Source organism: Girardinichthys multiradiatus, chromosome 22 (genome assembly GCF_021462225.1).
Source record: "Girardinichthys multiradiatus isolate DD_20200921_A chromosome 22, DD_fGirMul_XY1, whole genome shotgun sequence".
Classification (NCBI taxonomy): Eukaryota; Metazoa; Chordata; class Actinopteri; order Cyprinodontiformes; family Goodeidae; genus Girardinichthys; species Girardinichthys multiradiatus.
Window position 1 is genome coordinate 17356528 of NC_061814.1, and position 13235 is coordinate 17369762.

Consider the following 13235-nt stretch of genomic DNA (forward strand, 5'->3'; position numbering starts at 1 on the left):
CAACTCAATGTGAAGAGAAAACAAAGTTTATGATTCAACCTTAGAAAAGATCACCTTGTCACCTTTGTAAGGACACATTAGTAGTCAAAAAGCCAAAGTATGCTTCATCTGTAGAGCAACAACATATACACACATCGCTAAAATCTGCAGTAATGCATGACAACATCACAGTTGTCATGCACACAGTTAAAGAAAAACTGAACTCATGATAAGAAAACGTTACATTGCAAAGCCAATAACTGTATATACAGCAATTGTATACTTTAGGCTGCAGTCAGACATTGTTAGGCTTATATCCTCTGTCCAACGTGTGTCTCAGCGTCTCCTCATACGTCACAAAGATCTACAATACGAAATCCGTGTATCAGTCAAACAATAATAGGGGTAGAAACATAAGGATTCTTTCCTAGTAAAAGATCCTGGAAACAAGCCTCAAATCTGCACAGAAAAAAAACAGAAAGCAAAATATTACACCAATCAATATGGAAAACAGAGCCTATTGTGTTTCCATTTATTTATGTCTCTTTTTATTTCCTGACCAGCAGCTCAGGAATAAACTAGAAAGAATTACAAACAAACCATGCAGATGTTTCCTTTTAAAGCTCTTCTGGGAGTTACAGCGGTGCAATGCATGCTTAATGTTCCCCACAAATTCAAAGGTAAAATCTGTGACACTGTCCAGACTTTTGATCGGAGAAAACAAGTCAGCAGTCAATTTATTAGCACAGAGTCAAAAACACTTACAGCTGCGCATTTTCACAAATCCTACCTTTGGAGAGATCCTGGAACTTGTCGCTGGTTTTCTTCTTCCTCCACTTCCATGGTTTGAACAGCTTTCCCAACGTCGACAGCTTGCCTCGCTGCGGTCGCGACCCATGGGCATTCTGGGTATTGGAGGCGTTGTCCACCACCACGTCACAACTGGTCACAGATGATTTCTCCAGGCCATCAACTAAAATATACAAGAACACAAATATATAAACATCAACAGGGAAACCCATCGCTAACACGCTTAACTCCTTTGTATATGAAGCTTTTAAAGTTCTGCTCATTATTGATTTAGATCTGTTCATACAATGCTTGACATCAATAATGCAATCTTCATAGGAGACCCGCATATAAAGATTGAAACCATCCACAATAGGATAGAATTTAAAGCTCAGAAAAAGTAAAGCTGCTGCTAGTTTGAAGGCATGGAGGATCAAGACATAAATCTAATCTGCTTCAGATCATGAGATGAAATAAAACAACCTTAGACCAACACAGATCCTTCACATGTTCCAGCATATTAAGGTTTAGTTCACAACAAAATAAGACAAAAGAAACGCAGATAAGTCCATGAAAGCTCTTACGATTTTAATAGGTATCAATGTAAACATAGAGCAAGAGAGCAAAGACATGATTTTAGAGTAGCTACTGCTCAATTTGTGCAAGATTAAATGGTCACTTTCAAATGCTTATTCAGAGAAGCATGTTTATCCAGGAGAAGCAGCCTAGAAGGTTTAACCTGAGGGTAGAGAAACTCCAGGAGGTCTAAGTCAACATCTAAGTATTTTCAATTCAGGACACTAAATGCACCGATCTGGGATTTTTTCCATTTTCTTTTTATTTTAAACATACAAGCTGCAAGTTCCTTGACAGAGGAATCAGTGTTAAGTCCAGAAAATGAGGAATTGAAGATTAGCCATGTTTATGCATTAAACATATGTACCCTAACCTTTCTGATTTTTACTAAACATAAAACATAGGTGTATTAAGTTTCTTTTTTAGTTTTGATAGATTTTAATGAACTGGAAAAACAGATTTTTGAGTATGTAACCAGTCTACCACTGGTCATAGCTGATCACAGAACACTGGGTGATTACGTTCAGCTTCGGTACAATTAGAAAAAAAAAATTAACATGCATTTGAAAGCATTTCAATTAGAAAGATTATTCTCTTTAAGCAACACACAAAACATCAATGTCCATTGAAGGGATAAGACAAACCCAGAGGTTTTCTTAGCATACATTGCTTTTTTCTCAGCTGCAAGTGCACACTCCAAAAAGACAAAAAAAATAGTCAGCTATTACAATCTGCTCATTGCTGCTACACATAGGCAACTGATTAGCTTCCTCTCCCTTCAACCCACTGCTACTAGAAGCTCAGATTAGACCGGGCACCTATGGATCTATTTTATCCCTGAAGCCTGTCTCTTTTGAGGTAATAGGAGCTGCACACATGCACTTTACTCTGCTGGAAAAAAAAACACTTATGTTTGATGCATTTTCCATCTGTTTCGTTGCACATGCTTCCTGTAGTTACTTCAAAAATCATTTTGTCAGGATAACATGTTGCTATTCCAAGAAAAAACAACAACATTTAAGCTAAATTCAATTTTAAGCATTATACTAGTTTAAATTTTGGATGACTGGACATCCACCAAAAAAAACCCATCAGATTTCAAATCTTATACGATGTCAGATCATGTCAAGCTGTTTTATTATCTCATTTCAGCCCCTCTGCTGAGGGAAATCCATACCCTGTTCTCAGCAGCTCATATACAAATCAATCGTATGCTGATTGGTTGGCTTATATGAGCAGTGGCAGATTGTTGATGTCAATATTAGTTGCTAGTGGCCGGAAGCAACCGATATGCAGAGCAGGAACTCAGCGGGTTGATGGGGATCAGTTAAGATGGATCAGCTCATTGTTTTAAATTTTTAAAACCCTAATTTCCAGCAAAAGTTGAATAACATAAATTTTCACACAATGAGGTCACAGGGTACATTTAGACACGTCTTGTTTAGAGGTAGGCCAATGCATTAATTAGCTAATAAATTAGGCCAATATTTTGTCATTCTTACAACTCAGCCATCAGCATCGCCCTAGCATGCCTAGCTGACAACTAGGGGGTCAACTGTGAGCAGCACAGAGTTGCTGTGCACAAGGTAAGAGTGAGATGCGTGACAACACAGCCTCCTGTCAATCAGACAGCTAGAGGCTAACCTTGGTGGACAGGTTCTGTGCTAGTTGGACCCTTATTTGGATCATTATCCTGCTGAAAGAGTCAATAACAGGCCCACAGCATCACAGATCTTCCGCCATAGTTAACACAGCTCACAAGGTGCTTTCAAAATAGTCATCCCTTGTTTTAAAACAGACCTACCCACAGTGCTTGTTGGAAAAACGTTTAGCTTAATCAATGTCCTCCATCATATTTAATGGAAGGAAATGAGACAGCAAAAAACTTCTTATTGTAGAGATTATTTCCCCACTGAATAACAATAAAATATTGCAATAAATGCTTCATTTGATTTATTTTACATCTTTTGACACATCGTTATAAGAACTGCCACAGTCTGATTAGTCGGCCAAGGTCGAATGCACTGTTTATACAGTGCTATGAAGAAGTAAAACAAATCTTTTCCATTTTTGTTTGTTACACTTAAGTTTTCAGATCATCAAACAAACGCTTTTTACAAAAGACAATTTATTTTATTAAGGGAAAAAGGCTATCTAAACCAACCAGGTCGGATGAGACAAATTATTTACCCCTAAACCTAATAACTGGTTTTGCTACCCTTGGCAACAACAACTGCCTTCATGCATTTAGATGAGACCATAATGTGTGGGTTTTTTAAGCTTTCAGCCAACCTTATGTTGTTAGACAGGTTCTATTCAAGTAATGTTTTGATTCGACAAATCTTACAGTAAACAGACCTGGGCTTAGCAAGTAAAACTAAACTCTGCTTTCTACAAAATCTGGTTAATGACAGTATATTTGTGATTTAACAACAGGCAAAATTAGATTTTCACTTATGATCAGGTTGATTTGGATAGCTTTGTTCCCTTATTAAATGGAATTTTCAATTGAAATCTGTTTTTTGCTCATTTTCACAGGTTGTGTCCGATATTAAAACTTGTTTGATGATCTGCACAGTTAAAATCTTTAGACAGCCAGAGAAAAAAAATACTATATAAACTCAACCTTTATTCTTACTGCAATGCATTTATTAAAAAAGTCCCAGTGTGGCAGGATTGCTATTTAGGCCTCTTGCTGCACACCAACACACATTTCCGGTTCCTGTGTTGATATCAAATCACTAACAGTAGGTGCAGTTTAGCAGCTGCTTTGTGCAACTAATGATGGGAAAATCACTAACAGTACCCATAATCACCATAAGGCCAACTACAAAACCTCTCGTGGGCCAAGACCAAGAAGGAACAATGGACTTATCACTTGCTGGGTAGACAGAGGGGAAATACAGAAAAACAGGGCACAGAAGTGAAACAATACTTTGTTCTCTTGACTCAAGTTAACAGGAACAGAAAGCATAAAAGAAATCATAGTTCAAAGCTCAAGTTTTCTTTATAATCCCAAGATAGGCATTTGGATTTAGAGCTGATAGTAAAGCATAAACTATAAAACATCCATACTAAATATATTTAGAGTTCGATGTTGTTACTTTTGATGCTAATAACTGATTTACTGCTTTATCCGTTTTCATAATTCTTACATCCTCTTATATAAAACAGGATACAGCATTACTACAAAAGCGTGCTTAAAAAAAGAAAAAGAAAAAAAGAGGACGATCACAGACCGAGTCATCATGAAGCAATATATGAAAACTAAAGTCCAAACTGCTGACACACATGCAGCACATAAAATATAACTTAACACTCCATGGGCTTCCCTGGGCAGTTCAGACGAAAACATTCTCTGAACTTGAAGTCTAGAAAATAAGCTGCTACATAATTTACTTCCAACTGACTTTAATGTGGCAATGTTTTAATATTTTCAAACACAGAGGCATGTTCACAAAAATGCCTAAGTTAAGAAAACTGCATCAAACGCTATAGCTAAAATGACTATTTATGCTTTTATTTCTTCTCATTTAGACTATTGTAATAGCCTTTCTATTTGAATGAGGGAGCTCAACCATCTCCACGCAACTCAGAATGCTGCTGCTTGGCTTTTTACCTGCGATTTAGCATCACCTGACTGGTTGGCCATTTATTTTATAGTTCATTCTAAACTCTTGGCCTTTACTTTTAAAGCTCCTCTTACATCTCTCACCTGATTTCACATCCTTACCAGCACCTTCAGGTGTTCAGGTCAACAGCTTTTAGTTGTTACCCCTACATACTTTAGGACTAGTCTTTCCCAAATTATGGAAACTGATGCCTTTCTTTGCATTGTTTATGTTCTGCTGATTATTTTAAAAAGAAGCTGAAGACTTTGAACTGAATAAGGGTTTTCTATGGTGATGTGCTATTTTTTAACTAATTTGTTTGCCTTTTATGTTGTAAAGCACTTACTATTTTAGTGATTTTATATCTGTGAAAAGTGCTACATAAATCCATTCTACTTATTTCTCACTTACATTGAAAGAGTAATAATGCCTTGAATGTGTCCACATTTTTCACATGACTACAAACTTAATTTGCATTTTATCTGGATTGTATGTCATAGACCAACACATTTTCAAAATAATCAAGCTTAGGACATATGAGGGAACACTGTTCAATCCAACATCTAGAAACAGAAGAAATATGGCAGAACTACAAATCTACCAAGTCACGGCCATCCACCTAAACTAACCTGCCAAGGAAAGAGCGCATTAACTAGAGAAGTAGGCTGATAATTCTGGAGGACCCGCAGAGATCCACAGCTCGGGTGGGAGAATCTGTTGATAGGACAACTAGTAGTTGTGCGTTCCACATTCTGGCTTACAGAACATTAGCAAGAATAAACCCACAAGAAATCACATTTGCCACAAGTGGTTTAAGGAGATGCAGCTAATATGTGACAGAGGGTGCTCTGGTCAGATGGGACCAAAATGGACGTTTGTCTTCAACATGCAATATGTCATCTGTGGCGAAAACCTAACCCTGATCATCACCCTGAACACACCATCCCCACAAGTGGGTGGTAGCATCATACTGTGGGCAAAGCCTTTTACGAGTAGGAATTTCAGAGCATTTCAGAGAAGATGGATGGAGCTAAATACTGTAGGCAAAGCTAGAGGGAACCCGTTGGAGGACGCAGAAGACTTGAGATACAGTGTTGGAGGTTCACCTTCCAACAGGACAACAATGCTAAACATCCAGCCAGAACTACAACTGAAAGATTAAAGGACTTAACATGGTCGGGCGTACTGTGAGCAGCGCAGACTCTGCGGGGACTTCACGCGCACTGTCCTTGGACGTTTGAGGCTTCATAGTAGAGCGTACATATTTCCTACATTTTTGGTGATAAATTTATAGATTTCTCACACTTTCTGCCATGACGTAATTGGACGGGGAGGCAGAGCAAATTGGCCGTGTAGCTTTGGAAAAACAAACGAAAAGAAGGTGTTCCTAGTCTGGTCATTAAACCAGACTAGGAACGAAGAAGGGGAAACACCTGTCAGTGCAGCAAAAAGTACTAGTGATGCTGCACGTACTTGTGACTGGCTGCTCAGAGCAGTGTGTCATATATAAAACAGTTTGATGTGGAGACTTTTCTTACCGAGCAGTTTATTGCGTGACACAGCGTACTCGGTCGTAAAAACTGTTCTTTGTGCCGACATGTCCGGCAGACGTACGCTTTGAGCCCGCGCATACGTCGACGGGGTCAAGGATGAGCGACTATGTTTTGCCATTTTTGACAGACACAGAGCCTACTCAGACACCCCAAAATATTTCTAGTTGTATGTACAGCAAAGGGTGGTTTGACAAAGGGCTGACTCGGGGGAACTAAACACAAATGCACATCCCACTTTTCATTTAATTTCTTGTTATTTTAAAAACCATTCAACATTTTCTTTCCAAGTCCCAGGTATGTGATACTTTCAGTTGGCCTATGAATTAAAATCTTAATAAAACTTACTGAGGTTTGTGGTTGTCATGCAATGGCGGAAATGGGGAATTAAACCTTTCGCAAGGCATTGTGAGTGGGGGGTGCTGCAAGGCAGTAGCTCCTCTGCCAACATCTGTTTTAAAGATCTGTACTTCTTGGATTACTTAACCCTGAAATATTTTTAAAATACAGTCACTATATCCAACTGTAATGAGACTAACAATATGCTAAAGCCTCATTATTATTAGTTTTTTTTAAAGTTGTCCAGCTAAATTTTACTCTAAAAAGACATTTGAATACATCTACTGTGAAAGCTCATGACACTTAGCACACAGTACTAAGGCATTAACAACACATTAAAACTGCAGATTTTACATGGAGCTGGTTTATTTTCAATTGACCAAGCTAAAATACTGAGTCACGGTTTGGATATACAGCAGATGTGGCAACGGGTGAGCTCAAACACAACTTGTGACACAGACAAGATCTTTCTGAGGTATTCCACAACTGCATTACCACCTATAAGGCAATAAATCTGTTGTGCAAAGATACCCTACCAATGTTTTTTTTTGCAGTGACACATAATAAAATGAGCAAAATATCAAACAATTTTCAAGGCAGTCTGTTCAGAATTGTATGGGATATTATCCCCTGAAAACAATATATTTTAATGAAGCCAGTGTGTGTTTTCCCTCAGACGTTGTAGCGGGGATGTGTGTTGAGAAGGAGGGGAAAGGGAGAGGCTTGTTTCCTTCCTTCACTGCAAGTCACCAGGGAGAGAAGAAGTAGAAGAAGACGTCACAAACAGAGGAAGAGGGATGGAGCTGCACAAAGAGACAAAAACCTACAGAGAATATCAAATATAGGGGACAGAAGAAGGGAGTTCAACCCTGAGGTGGGGCAAAATAAAGATGGCAGGAAGCAACTGGAAAAGAAGATGAAGAAGGCAAAATGAGGTATTGGACATGAGTGGGGGGAGGAGCAACCCAACCTAACATTAGCTGCAGATTTAACACTTAGGTCATTTCTTCCAAATCTAAAAGCCAGAGAACCACAGTGCGCCAAAACTTCTAATACTCCTAGGGCAAGCAACTTGGACTTTGTATGGACCAATATAAGATTTGGACCATCACACCGTGGCTTGCCTGTGTTTTACTGCAGTCATGATTGCTGACAGAAGGCAGAGGGAAAATCATTTTCTATGTTAATAATCTTTCACTATGATCCTTCCTGCTTCTATAGTGATATAGATTCAGCATGTTCAAGCACCACGCAGCACTGTTATATAATCCATAATGCAACAATGCAGAGCATATTCATCGTTGCAACAGACTGGGGTTTCACTGGGGGTGTACGCTGGTTAAAATAAGCTAAAAAACAGTCTGAATGCTGTGTTAACAGCTGGAAGGTCCAGTTTGTTTCCATCCTGAGTCATGTGTCCCTTCCTGTATCTTACCACCTCAAAGTGTTCCCATAACCTGATTGAAAGCGCAAGGGTAACATTACTACAGACTACAAAAAACAAGAAAGGTCACTGTAACAAAAGAAAAATAACAGTAAAGTTAGGATATTAGACATGTTTTTACAGATGGGAAGTGATTTTCATGAATTTAAACTGTTTACAGGGAATCTTACAACATTTCCAGCTCATTAGATGAGAACAGATCTGCACAATATCAGGAAAACATGCAATTATATACTATTGTAAAAGCAGTATCGATTATGATTACCCCACATTTCCCTGACATGTCCCCACCAGTCTATGTTACCATCTCAGCTACTAATACTATACAATAAGTTTGGGTACTAACAGGCCAAATTAGTTTTTGCATGCAGAAGTCTAAATATAAAAAATGTTCGAAATGTTTTTAATTACAACAAATCAAGTGTGAATTTGAAGTTTTTGGGACTTAGTGTAAGTGTGACTCATGTTGGAGCCTCAAACTGGAGTCACCATCTCTGGTTTCCTCCAAAGCAGATGCCAACTTTAGAGTCAGTAATGGCTAATGGTTAACCTCTTGCACCGTTTTTAAAATGCCTATAAACTATAGGTACCTGGTTTGTAGGCAGGGTTTTTTAATACAGCAATCCTTTCCAGAAACCAGCCGTTATTTACTCTGACTCACTCTTCTTACTCTGAAGGGCTTACATTTGCGCACAGTGACGCAATCGTGCCTAGACGTGCACTTCCGAATTTTTGTAACTTGGCACGGATCGCGCAGACTGTGATACATTCAGGATGAACGACTTGAAGGAGCAAACATTTCAGGCACAAATAAATCGCTTCTTCAATAACATTAGGGAAAGAGTATCAGAAAAGCAAAACAACAAACAAAAATTAAGAGAAATGAGACTTACAAAGTTAGATTGTGTTCATTAACAGTGTTTAAAGTTGTCATTTTTTTTTATTGTTAACAGGCCAAAACTGTATCTAGGTACATTTTTAAATCTTGTCCAAAGAGGTAAAAAACAAGTTTCCACTTCATTGTTTTACTCTTATGAATCTGAAACTTTGCAAGAAACAGAATCTGATCCAGTGAAAATTATGCTGGATATAATTAGCAGATTCTAAGACACTCTTGACAATGGCAAAGCGCAGCACTGTGCAGCTCTGTCGAATGATGCTGTACTCTAAATATGAAGCGTTCCAGTCACTACCTGCAAGACAAGCAGCATATTTGCTCTTGTCAGAGAGAATCCTTACCAAACTGACAGCTGGGTTGTTATGAGGGAGATTTTGTGCTTCATTCAAATGTGCTACTGCTGTATTATAGGAAGAACCTTGAGTTTAATTTTCATGGTGTGTCTGGTAACAACGCTTCTGGAAAAAAAAAATCTATCCTGAGTCACCCAAAGTATCACCAACTACCGGCACCATGTTCTCCTCTGTAGAGCGGTAACCTACTGCTGTGGAAACAAGAAGCCTTCGCAAGACAGCACACGTCACGCCCTTCCTAGATCTAAGGGACCAGCACATCAAGTTCACAAGTAATTGAATAAAACTTGCCTTGGAGAAAGTAGCTCATTTCCTGCCAAGCAGATCCGAGCTCTTGGAGGAGATGATCACGGGTCAATCAGACAGAGACGCACCACCAAAAATCAACTAAAACTCTAACTTGTGTCTAAGCTTTTCATCAGTCTTGCTGGGAATGTTGACCATCACTCTGCATTGATCCACTGTCAAGTTTTGTCAGGTTTGATTTACTGTGCGATTCCCCACTTGAAAGGGATAGTCCCCACCATGAAACTTAACCGGATTTCACTCAAAGAGCCTTCAATTTAGCTGATCCATCTTTAGTCTGTATGATGGTCACCCATAGTGTTTTAGCCTTCTAGCCACATAGGTGAAAAACCTCAAAAGAAACAGAAATACATCCATTACATTTTGAAATCAACAAGACAAATACATTGTAAAATAATCAAACAGATTTCCACCCCTTTAACCAGTTAATCCCAAAATACAATAAATAGCAAATATTTTATAGTAAAATTCAATACAAATAAATAAATTGGCATATTTATCAACATTTTCTTTTTTTTTCTTCTTTTTAATTTTTTTGTCTCATCTTTTTTTTCCACTTTCTACTTTACCCAATAAACACCAAGTGTATTTTTTTTTCCTTTTACACGCTTGATTTCAATAATATTAAAACTATCAACAATCAATCAGAGTCCACATGCTGCTCCACTGAGATTCAAGAAATCAGCGACAGCATTGTGAGGCTTACCGGCTGTCCTTCACTGTTTGTAGAAAACTTTCGCACAGTTCTCAATTTCCATGTACTACCAGCACTATTTGCTTCTCATGCTGTGGCACTTCTTCAAACAGGAATGACAGGTCAGAGATTGTGTCCACCTGGTTCTCATCACTAACAAGCAGAGAAGCCAGCAGAGAAGATGCAGCAGAGGGGAGTGGCTACCTAGCAGTTCGCCAGAACATCCACTGTACTGGTGGAAAAGTGAAAACAAGTATCCAGAGGGGCTGTTCAGCAGCAGGACTCAAGGTAATTAGATTGTCCTGATTTGGTGAAGATGAGATAAGCTTTAAATCAGCAACAATCCCAACCAGTATATAAACCTTAGTTAAAAAGAACGTCAGAAACTTAATGCATTTCTTAGACATGTTTAAAATTCATGTGCAACAGAGAGAGTTTGTTTTTATAGAGACACGTATGAAGCTATGAAAATCATCCCTGTATGTTTAAAGAGCAAAAAATTACATCAATTTAAGCTTTAAGTAAATTCAAACAGTTGTATTACTTATAAAACCAGTCAGCACATTTGCCTTTTGCACAACATTATGACCTTTCATAAATTTGTAAACAAGCACTGGTTATTTAATGCATATTTATAAGTATCCAATTAAAGAAAGGATTGCTCTAAACTGTAAAACTTCCACAAAAAAAAAAATATCCTGTCTAGATCACTTTACCTCCTAAGACAAATCACATGGTGTTTCTACTTCAACTGGAGAAACACAACCACTGCTGTCTGATATTAAAGAATAACAACCAAATCCAAAATTGTCTCTAATTGGTTGTTACTGTGGTTTGAAAGAAACATGCATCTCATACCACCAGAACCACGTTCTGATTGCTCTACATAACCTCAAAACCGGCTGATGGAGGTGCGTTTTGTCCCCAAATTACGTTTCGTAAAACGGTTTTTCTTGTGAGACTTTTTAAGGTTTGTTTTGGAGCCTCTGACCATTATTATTCAAACAGGCCCTGTGGCTTTGAAAAACGTACACATTGTGGCAAGTGATCATTTGTCTCCAAGAACATTAAGCAGAGATCAGGCTTTTTCTGGATGGTAACGATTTTTCAATGAGGTCTGATCAGCCAATTTTGAGCGATTCCATTTTCTGTAACACATAAAACAGAAAATGTGCTGGAGGTTTTTTGATCAAGGTAGTAGTTTTGAATCCAACAAAAAAAAAAGAAGGAATTACAAAAACATCCACGTTTATGGATCAAAGCGCATGTCTCTCAACCTTTACCTGATTTTTCAACTAGAACAAAAGTGCCTCCTACTTAATGCCATTGGCTGACATGATTATAGAAGAAAAACTAAGGATGTTTATTTAATACAGAGGAAAAAGAAAATATGAATTTTTTTTTTGTATTTGACCTGGTAATCAGCATTCGAGTCAATCAATGAAAAATGAGCCGATTCCAATTAGTCACCAACTGATTGGTGCATTTCTAACATTAACCAGTAGATCTAGATTGTAATTCTTTTAAGACTTGAGTTTTAAAAAATGACAAAACACTGATCAGGCTTTTCCTGTCCAATACTGATTTCACGTTTTACTTAGTCTGAGCTGTTAATCAACATTTTGACTAATTCAAAATATTTTTTGAATCAAACTGAAAATGAATAAAGTACAAGATAATCTCTATCGATCAAAGCATACTGCTGCATGTGAATAGATCCAAATACCAATATGATATTAAACAGTATTTCCTGTAGCTACAACATTTCATTTCCCTTTGGGATTAATAAAGTATTTTTGAATTGAATTGAATGTACTTCTGTTAATTTTGATCATTATGGTACACAGCTAAATGAAAACCCAAAATTTAGTTTCTCAAAAAATTAGAATAAGACCAACAAAAGAAGCTTTTTAATAAAGAAACGTTGGCCAAGTGATAGGTGTTAACATGTACTGTATGCACTCAATATTTGATCCGGGCTCCTTTTGCATGAATTATTACAAGAATGTAGAGTGACATGAAGGGGATCAGCCTGTAGCTCTGCTTTAGGGGTTAAAGAACCCAGACAGATTTAATAACGGCCTTCAACTTGTCTGTATTGTCGAGTCTTGTGAGTCAGGGAAGTCTGCTGGCCAATCAAGCTCAGTGATACTATGGCCATTAAACCAGGTATTGGTAGTTTGGCCAGTGTCAACTGGTGCCAAGTCAAGCTGGAAAATTAAGTCAGCATCTCTCATAAATTCTTCTAAGCAGAGGGAAGCAGGAAGTACTCTAAAATGTCCTGGAAGGCAGCTGCACTGACATAGTGACACAGTGGACCAACGTTGTTCCCCAAATCATCAAGGACTGTGGAAACGTTGCCTCTCCGCTCTTCCTCTAGATTTCAGAATGAAGTACAAAATTTACTTTAACACAAGGTATGCAACAGTTGTGGCCCACATCCTGGATACATCTGTGTAAGGTGGCTCTTAAAGCTCTGATTCTGGCTGCAGCTCCCCCTGATGCTTCTGCACCTTTTACCACCACACTTTTGCCTTCCACCAAACCTTCCATTGATATGTTCAGATAAAGAACTCTAACAGCCACGTCGTTACCAAGTATCTTTGGGATGATGACAACTTTGTGATGGTATTCTAATTTACATTCAGGTATGTTTCTTTTTGTGGGAAATATTAGTTGTGATGCATTTTAAAAAG

General features: G+C 38.1%; 1 protein-coding gene across 4 annotated transcripts in view; it reads right to left on the reverse strand.

Moving 5' to 3' along the window:
* phactr2 (phosphatase and actin regulator 2) overlaps window positions 1-13235 on the reverse strand; it is a 64244-nt gene that overhangs the window by 26581 nt on the left and 24428 nt on the right. For all 4 annotated transcript variants that reach the window (XM_047351983.1, XM_047351980.1, XM_047351982.1 and 1 more), the window contains exon 2: window positions 770-952. In XM_047351983.1, the coding sequence (XP_047207939.1) occupies window positions 770-952 (183 nt within the window). The remainder of the gene's footprint in view (window positions 1-769; window positions 953-13235) is intronic.